This window comes from Narcine bancroftii, chromosome 3, assembly GCF_036971445.1.
Source record: "Narcine bancroftii isolate sNarBan1 chromosome 3, sNarBan1.hap1, whole genome shotgun sequence".
Classification (NCBI taxonomy): domain Eukaryota; kingdom Metazoa; phylum Chordata; class Chondrichthyes; order Torpediniformes; family Narcinidae; genus Narcine; species Narcine bancroftii.
In genome coordinates this window covers 187,215,625-187,225,665 of record NC_091471.1, presented here as the reverse complement: position 1 = coordinate 187,225,665, position 10,041 = coordinate 187,215,625, and the positions used below count along the sequence as shown (strand labels likewise).

Below are 10,041 nucleotides of genomic sequence, written 5' to 3'. Positions count from 1 at the left end.
CTTCCATTTCTCTGTGCAGAGCTTGATGGTCTCCCTCCTCTTCCCCTGTGTTCGCTCCAGGGCCTGTGTCCTCTATCTCTCTTCCTTGTATCTGTGTTTCTTCTGACTTTCTTGTTGGGCTGTTTATCTCAGTTTGCTGGGTATTTTTGTTATATATTAATGGTGTCTTGATGTTGGTCCTCTTCCTCTGGGCTGGTCATCTGCTGTGTTTCTGATTTCCTTTTTTCATTCTCCTCCCTCCCGTTCCCGTTATTTTCTATATCTTCCTGCTGGGAGCCCTGCTGTTGGGTCTTTCTCAGCTGTTCAAGCTGTGGAGTGGAACTCCACAGCTGGTCCCCCCTCCCGTCGGTGTTGTCTTTGTCGTGCGCATCGCACATGTGTGATTGCGCGCCTCTGTTTGGCTCCATGAGCCATCCTTGTAGTCCTGCATTCAGTGGGTCGCGACCCTTTGGGGTTTCCACTGACCTCGGGGAGTGGGCTCTCTTTCCACGGCCGGTCCCTGCTTCTTCGTACAGGTAAGGCCTTCACCTTTCTCTTCCGGCGTCTTTCCTTCTTCTTTTTGCCTTCCCATTGTTTTTGGCTTTTCTTTCTTTGGTGCCATTTCCTCCACACCTTTATTTTTTATTTGTTGTGGTTTGTGTGTCTGTGGCTTTGCTTTTTTCCCTCTTTTCTGGAGAGGCCTGGTATTCTCCTACCGGCCACTACTCCATCACGTGACTCCTCTGCGTAGGAACTTCTTCAGGCATTTGTTGCCACAGGCAGGTCATTGGATGCATTTAAAATAGAAACTGATAGGTTCTTGATTAGCCGAACCATCAAAGGTTAAAGGGAAAGGCTGTGCAGTGGGGAAAATGGATCAGCTCATGATTAAATGGCAGGGCAGACTCAATGGGCTGAATATCCCTCTCTGCTCCTATGTCTTCTGGTCTTATGGAGAGTATTCTGCCTGCAGGTCAGGGACTAGTGATGTCCTGCACAATTCTGTTCTGGGACCCGTTGTTTGTGACTTTTATAAATGACTGATGAAGATATGGAAGGGTGGATCAGCAAGTTTGCAGATGATAATAAATTTGAAGAGGTTGTGGAAACTATAGAAACTTGCCATAGGTTACAAGTTTGGCAGAGAAGTGGCAGATGGAGTTCAATCCCTTTATGTGTAAAGTGATGGAATTTGGAAGGTTGAACTTGAAGGTGGAGTACAGGGTTAATGTCAAAATCCTCATCAGTATGGAGGAAAAGAGATCTTAGGGTCCAGGTCCATATATCCTTCAAGGGGGTCGCAAAAGTTGATAAGGTGGTTAAGAAGGCATATGGTGTGCTGACCTTCATTTTTTGGAGGATTAGATTCGAGAGTCAGGCGCTGATGTTGCAGCTCTGTTGGTTGCATCAGTTTTGTTTATAAACTAGTGCCCAGGAAAGCAGAAAGTAGCAAAAACAGCTGAGTGCATTATGGGCATCAATTTCCTGTCCTATGAGAGTTAATGGAGAGGTTGGACAAACTTGGATTGTTTTCTCTGGAGCATGGGAGGCAGAGGGATGACCTGATAGAAGTTTAATTAAATCTTGAGAGGTATTGCAAGGATGGAAAGGATCTTTACCCCAAGATAAAAGCATCACACACCAGAGGATGCACCTTTTAGGCAAGGAGGATGGCTAATGGTGATGTATGAGGCAAAGTGTAATGGTTGCCTGGAGAAGAGGTGGAAACAGACACAGTAATAAAATTTGAGATGCTTCCAGATAGACACATGAAGTAAAAAAATAGTTTAGTTTTAGTTTGATTCAGGCATTATGTTCAGCACAGATATGTGGGCCGAGTGGCCTGTTGCTGTGCTGTACCTTTTCATTACTCTATGCTCCAAAATATATTTTGACAGGTACATGAATAGGAAAGGTTTAGACAGAGGGAGATGGTCTGAACACAGGAAAAGGAGACTGGCTTTGTGCCACAGGGGCTGTTTCTGTGCTGTGGAGGTTGACGATTCTAAAAGTTGGCCTGGTTGGCCTTCAGCTACGATGAACAAGATCTTGGGATACGTCATGTCAAGGCTTTTGATGTCATCTCACAGTTCATCAAATGCTCACCTTGCATCCACATGGGATGGGAGGTGAACTGCTGTTGGAATAGCCAAGGTGAATTCCTGCAGTAGGTGGAAGGGATGGTATTTCACCCTTGCATATTCCAGGTCCATGGAGCAGGAGCTCATCAGGACTGCCACATTTGACCACCATAAGTTATTTGGGAAACAGATCTCTCTGCCTCTTACCTTACCTGAGACACCATGTGGACCACCCGGTGGATGGAGAAACCCTTCGGTTAAACAGCACGTTCAAGAGTGGAAAGTGTGAAGCATAGCATGCAACGGCGCTCGTCAGTGGTGATCAGAAGGAAATGAACTCATTTGGCTGGAGACTGGGACACAGTCAATTTCAGGGGATCAGCTGACAGTATTTACCAAACCAAGAATGCAGTATTAAAAGTTGTTTTTCAAGAAAATGGAAATATATAGTGATCATTTATTATAAAATATTGAAAAAAATTAAAAGTTTCCAATATCAAAATCTCACAGATAAAAACAGGTGGAAAATACAGTATAGAATCACTGGGGAAAACCCCATTTTCCAAACCTAAACTTGTTATTACAGCTATTTCTTAAAATTAAATAAAATTCTACATCACACAATCAAATTTGACATGGCTGTGATTTAATAATATTACATTAAAGATTATGATGAAGAACCAGTAACTTATCGGCAAATGAGAGAATCCAAAGAAAGTTCAATCCTCAGCAGATCACTAACTGGCCAATGAGTTCTTTGGCATCTTGTACACTCGTTGGTACTTGTGACCCATTTTCTGCAACGTGGGTTCCAATGAGGAAAAGCTTCCTTTCATCACCAAGTTTGTCGAGGGAAAGCTGCTCATGAATTTCTAAAATGGTACAGGCCCCTTTGATATCCTAAAAACAATTACAAGAGTACAATATTTACATCAATAATCATTGAACATTAGGGGGAACTTCTTCCCTCAGAGGGTGGTGAGTGTGGAACGAGCTGTCAGCAGGGGTGGTGAATGCTGGTACAATTTCAACATTGAAGAGAAGATTGATAAGTGCGTGGATGGAGGGCTATGGTCTGGGTGCAGGTCACTGGGACTCCATGGAATAAATAGGTCATCGCACAGTAGATGGGTCAAAGGGTCTGTTTCTGTGCTTATAGTGTTCTATGGGTGATCTGGCCATGGACTCAGCTCCACCTATCTACCTTTCCACCATTTCCCTGAATTCTCCGACTGCAAAAATCACTCTAGATCTATCTTAAATATGTTTAATGAGACACTCACTACTGCATCCTTGGTCAAAGAATTCCGCAGATTTGCTAATCATTGAGTAAAACAGTTCCTCTTCATCTCCGTCCTAAATCTTGAGCTTATGTCTTTATGGCTCCTTAAAATCCTTGGGAGAGATGAATCCCCAATGCAGACACCAAATGTAGTTCCCTTGTTCCAAAAAGGTCATGGAGAATTCTGGGAATAACAGGACAGAGAGTCTCGACTGTTGGTTACCCACTTGCATCCAACCTTTTGCAGTTGGTTCACCAGCAATTCAAGGTCCCTCTGCACAAGAGCATGCTGCAATTTTTGACCATTAAGTAATAATCTGATCTAATTTTCCTTCAGTGGAAGACCTCACATTTACCAACATAATACTTCATCTGCCAGACTCTCATCCAATCATTTAACCTATCTATATAGCACTCACCACTGATTGCAAACAATACTCATTTATCCCAACACTGTCTTCTATTGGTTAACCAATCCTCCCTCCATGTTAATACTTTAGCCCAAACCCCATGCATCTTTAGGTTATGAATAAGTCTTGTATGTGGCACATTATTGAACACTTTCTGGAAATCCAAATACACAGCATCCACCTGTTCCCATCTATCCACTGCTCTTGTTATATTCTCAAGAGCACCAGTAAATTTGTCATATTCGACCCTCCCTTTCTGAATTCATGCTGCATCTGCCTGATGGTGCAATCTCTACTCAGATGTCTCTTAATGATGGCTTCAAGCATATTCCTGACTACAGACGTAAAGCTAACTGGCCTATAACAGTATCATGACATTTGCTGTCTTCAATTTGCCAGGACTTGCTCAGAGTCCTAAGAATTTTGGCAAGTTATCACAAATGCCTCGACTACAACTTCTGACATTACTTTCACTCCCCTGGATTGCATTCTATCAGGACCAGGGTACTTAACTACCTTCAGGCTCATTTATTTGCTCATCACCACCTCTTCAGTGATGGTTCTAAGAGATCCTCACCATCCCAACCATAACAGCTCTTTGGCACATTAGACATCCTCCACAGTGAAGGATGACACAAATTAATTGTTCAAAGCCTGAGCTATTCTCTCATCACTCAATATTAATTCCAGCTTCTTACCTTCTAAGGGACCTCCATTCACATTAGCCATCCTTTTCCACTTGACATAATTATAAAACCTGTCTTTGTATATTGTTCATTCATCTTCCCTATCTTTGTCACTTGCTTCATTGTTTGTTATTGCTTTTTAAAAGTTCTCCAACTACTCTTGGCAACTTTATACATATGAGATTTTAGCTTGATCAGTTCCTTTATTTCCTTGGTTATCCAAAGCTGGCTCACCCCACCCTTACTGGAATATGCTTTTGTTGAGCAGTGTGAAAAATCTATTTAAAAATCTTCCATGGTTCAGCTGTCCCATCACGCAGCTCGTGTTCCTAGTCTACGCGAGCAAACTCCTCCTTTATCCTGTTGTGGTTCAAGCATCGTACACTGGTTTTAGATTGATTACATTCTGCATATGTTTGTGCAACCTTCAATTCAACAGCAGTGAGACTTGAAGCCTTGCTTCAATTTAGGATTTTCTTATTCTATCTTTTTATGTAAGTATTTAAACACTAATAGAATTATAGTCTTTGATCCCAAAATATTCCCCAAACTTGCAATTCAGTCATTTGCCCTGTCTCATTCTCAATTATGGATTCAGTATTTCCCTTTCTAGTAAGGCTATTTACATATTGTTTTGAAAAACACATTGCTGAATAACTCAACACATACCTTGATGAAGGGCTCAAGCTCAAAATGTTACTTGTGCACCTTTACCTGCTGAGTTTCTCCAGCATTGTGTTTTTACTTCAACCATGGCATCCACAGACTTTCATATTGTACTTACAAATTGCTGGGATACATACACCACCAATTATATCAAATTAAGGTCGCACTGTGTTGAGTTGCTGCCTCACAGTCCAGCAAAGTAGGCTCATTTCTGACCTCTGTAGGATTTAGATGCTCTCTCTCTGCAACTGCTTGGAATTCCTCTGGACGCTCCAGTTTTATTTTCACATCTCAAAGATGTGCAAGTTTGTGAATTTGCTATCTCAAAGACAGAAGACACTCAGAATGATAGTTTTCCTGTCTCTCTATCTGTCTAAATGTCTTTTTATGTTATGGAACATTGTAGTGTGGATTGTAGAGGACATGTGGCCTTTTCTTCTGTAACCTGGTGGGAATATGGATTGTGAAAGGTCACCTGGACCCTGGTTGGATGTCGTATTACCTGCCAATCAAGGTTGGACTCTGCCCATTCAGTAGTGCAGACCTGAACCTGAACCCTTTAAATCATTCACTGATTAACTGGGTCAGACTCTCCAGCTTACTGCACTTTAAAAGCCTACCAAGTGCAGCTGATCATTCTCTTTGCCCCATGGTCCTGACTACGAACACTGCTCTACGCCAGGTCGTGAACGGTGGACATTGCTGGAGGAGTCATTGGTAAGGTGTGCACTAAACTGAGAGTGGGACCGTAGTATTGTAGGGGAATACTTATCACTGAGTCATACCCTGTTGGAACAGAGAACCAGGAGTATGTGTTTGAAGTCCCTGTATAGTAAGAGTGCACTAGTTACTGAATATTACTGTACTGATAATTAGCAGCCATCGTTATATCCGATGTGATTGCGTATATTATTTGAAGTACCGAGTGTTGTTTTGTGTCTTCCCTGTTGCTGTTTCCTGAGTGTGTAATAAAGATCATCCTTTGTTTGTTTAGCCTATATCTGGACTCGCTTCTCTGTGAACCCACTGAACCCAATTTAAATCTCACGTAACAACCAAACAATATTACAATACAATGCTAACCTATGAAAACCAACTTCATAAGAATCTATTTTTTCTCTATCTCACAACCATAACTGTCTATTTTTAAAACATCTACGTCTTTGAATACCTCCATTGTACCAGCCTCCACCAGCAACCCCAGCAATGCATTACTCACCTTAAACGATATGTGGAAGGATAAAACATAAGAACACAGAGAGAATCAAGAGATTTATGGTTTGAACAAGAATGATGATGAGGTGAAGGATCACAAGGGATGGAACAAGTTCAAGGAATGTAGCCTACCCCAGTTTCAATTTCAGATATTCTTGTGAAACATCTTGAGAAAGGTCAGGAAAATCGATCAAAATATTAAATTCCTATTTTTATGACTTAAAATCTCAAATTGATCAATTTTAAATCATTTCTAAAAAGTCCTTTCGAAACCTGTAGGTCCCAAAGATTCAATGGAACTCATCACCAAATGGCATGGATTTTATGGTGAGACTCACCAGGAAAGAGGATGAACAATTTAACGTACAGAAACCAGGTACTGTCTAGTGAGAAAACATTAGGAGCTCCAATGATCTTTGTGCACAATGAAACAAACCTGCTTATTGGCCACAATAACAACTGGAAGCGTTGCATTGTCTTGAACTAATTGGTGAAGTGCCTGTTTAGCAAGTGGCATCCGATTATGATCTGCTGAATCCACCACATAAACTAAAGCCTGTGATCCAGGAAGATGAGAAGACCAGCAATGACGTGAAGATTCACCACCACCAACTTGGAAACAAAATAGAACAATTGTACAGTTAAAATTAAAAGCAAATTAAAATATCTAGAAATTTGTTCTCTTTTTTGAAAGTTAGCATCACCTAAATTCTAGTGCAAATATCATGTTAATTGTGCTATCTACAAGATATCAACACACTTGTGTCTTTTTCTTGCTTTTAAATATCCCCTTGAATGTACAGTATCCTCCATAATGTTTGGGACAAAGACATATTTTCCCTTTATTTCTCCAAAGTTTAAAATTTGTAATCAAACAATTCACATGTGATTAAAATCCGCTTTCCAGATTTTACTCAATGTTTTTTGTATACGTTTTGGTTTGACCATGTAGAAATTACAGCACTTTTTAGACATAGTCCCCCCATTTCAGGGCACCGTAATGTTTGGTGCATTTGGCTTCACAGCTCTGGTATGTTTAATTGCTTCACTGGTGCAGGTAATAATAGATAGGCCTGCTTTGAAGCTTTTGATAACCTTTGGAGTCTGTAGTTGTCATCTTTCAACATGAGGTCCAGAGTTGTGAAGTAAGAGACATCGCCCAAACCTTAGGATTACCAAAATCAACTGTTTAAAACATCATTAAGAAGAAAGAGTGTACTGGTGAGTTCAGTAATTACAAGGAACTGGTAACCCAAGGAAGACTTCTACTATTGATACCAGAGAATTCTCATCATTATGAAGAAAAATCCCCAAAAGCCTGACTGACAGATCAGAAACACTCCTCAGGAGTCAGGTGTGGATATGTCAATGACTAGTGTCCACAGAAGACTTCATGAACAGAAATACAGAGGCCATGCTGCAAGACGAAAACCAGAAACAGGATGGCCAGATTACTAAAAAGTATTTAAAAGAGTCTGTAGAATTCTGGTAAAATGTCTTGTGGATAGATGTAACCAAGATTAACTTGTATCAAAGTAATGGTAAGGGCAAAGTGTGGAGACATAAAGGAACTGCGCAAGATCCAAAGCATACTGAAACCTAGTGGTGGCAGTGTTATGGCCTTGCTGTAGGCATGGGTGCACCTCACTGCTGATGGCAGTAGCAAAATGAATTCTGAGGTTTAGAGAAACATTTTATCTGCTCAAGTCCGAGCAAATACCTGCAAACTCATTGGGCGGCACTTTATCACATAGCAAGACAATGATCCCAAAGATACTGGTGAAGCAATAAAGAAATTGCAAAATTCCTGAATGGCCAGGTCAGTCACCCAATCTAAATCCAACTGAGCATGCCTTCCATATGCTGAAGAGAAAACTTAAGGGGCAAGCCCCCGAAACAAGCAGAAGTTGAAGATAGCTGCAGAAGAGGCCTGGCAGAGCATCACCAGTGAAGATACTCAGTACTTGGTGATGTCTATGAATCACAGACTTCAAGCACTCATTGCATACAAGAGTACTAAATATGACAACTTCAATATACATATCATTGCTATGTCCCAAATATTATGGCATCCTGAAATGAGGGGACCATGTATAAAAAGTGCTGCAATTTCTATATGGTCAAACCAAAATGTAAACAAATACCCTTTAATAATAGAATGTGCACTTTAATCATGTGAATTGTTGGATTACAAATTTAAAACTGTGGAACATAGGGGCAAATCAAGGGAAAAATAATTTTTTGTCCCAAACGCAATGGAGGGCACAGTATTGGGTCATTTCCTCTTTAAAAGCTGTTGTGGTCGATTTCACTGCCATTTCTGGTGCTATTTCATCAATCATACAAGTAAAGATCACTTCTGTCAGTGCCGTTGTGGCAACCATTTTTGATTTCTCACCGAGATGCAGCATCTTTCCTGCCCTCACTTTTCACCACCTGCAGGATTGGGTTTTCATCTTGTTCCTTTATATTTTATTACTAAAATTATTCAGCCTTTTGGTATGCAGCAAATCTCCCTCGCCTTGACATCCTTCCTCAGAAAAAAACATTAAAAAATAATATCTGTGGCTGACCAATTTGATACAAAGCTTCAGCATCACTTCTTTGTCTTGCAAAAAAATGTAGAGACCATCATTTGTTTCTTACAGTTTTATGGATGTGTTTGCTTCCTGCAGCAAACTGTCTCACTCTGTTCACTCAAATTAGAAATCTTCTGCAATTCCAATAAATCAAATTATTCAATAGCAAACATCAAATAAATTCATTCTATCATTGGTGGTGGTTAACTACTCAAAGAATATCATATCCTTTTTTTTTGCCCAAGTCTTTCTTGATTGAGCCTTAATGGGGGGTGCTGGAATGCAGTTCTCAATTTTTCAGCCAAAACTGCAGGTGCTGAAAATAATCTCCTGGAGGAATTCAGTGGGCTAAGCTGCAGCAGTGGGAAATGAACCATCCTGACCTACATCACCTATTTCTCCACCCCCCCACCCTCAACACACAAATGTTTCTTGATCTCCTGAGTTCCTGCAGCAATTTCTTTTTTGCTCCATATTACAGATATTAAGCAGAATTAAAAATTGAAAATACAGCATTCCAACTGAGAATTTAGTTGAATTTCATTTGCACTAATTAAAATATTGACACTACAATGAAATTACAGAGATAAAATAGAAAAACCAACATCAGTTAGTTTAGGGAAGAAAGATGTATTGGTGGAGCACCTGCCAATCATGTACATTGTCACTGAGATTGAGGAGAAACAACAACTTCTATGGAATACCATTTCCATCTTAAGATCCAGATATGATAAAGAAGTGAAAATCTACTGCCTGGCCTTACAGTAACTGTACAGGCAGGGCAAGCTTCATCTCCTGCTCCCATGGAGAACCCTAGAAGTTCTGGAGTGACATTAGCAAGTTCAAGTTCTGATGTGGTCCAAGTCCAGGACTTTTCTAACTGTGTACTTAAGATTCATACTTGCACAGCACTGAAAAAGGTCTTTGGGTCTACCACATTAATGCTGCCTATTGTATTGAATACAAATCCCATTTACCTGCATTATTCAGCATTCCAAAAATATATCCTCAACGCCACCCATCCCTCCACCCATCAATGAAGCAGCCATAATCTTGGCCACAAAAGCATGAATTCCATTATCTAAATTACTGGCACAACATGATAAGTAATGGACCCACCACCAACCCCTGAAGATTATCACT

At 40.5% G+C, this 10,041-nt stretch overlaps 1 protein-coding gene across 1 annotated transcript in view; it reads right to left on the bottom strand.

The window, feature by feature from the left end:
- Window positions 1–2,684: 2,684 nt before the first annotated feature.
- arl9 (ADP-ribosylation factor-like 9) overlaps window positions 2,685–10,041 on the bottom strand; it is a 33,330-nt gene continuing 25,973 nt past the window's right edge. Inside the window, exons 3-4 of the mRNA XM_069926138.1 lie at window positions 6,756–6,931; window positions 2,685–2,960 (exon numbers count right to left, since the gene is read on the bottom strand). Coding sequence (XP_069782239.1) covers window positions 2,787–2,960; window positions 6,756–6,931 — 350 coding nt within the window. The 3' untranslated portion in view covers window positions 2,685–2,786. The remainder of the gene's footprint in view (window positions 2,961–6,755; window positions 6,932–10,041) is intronic.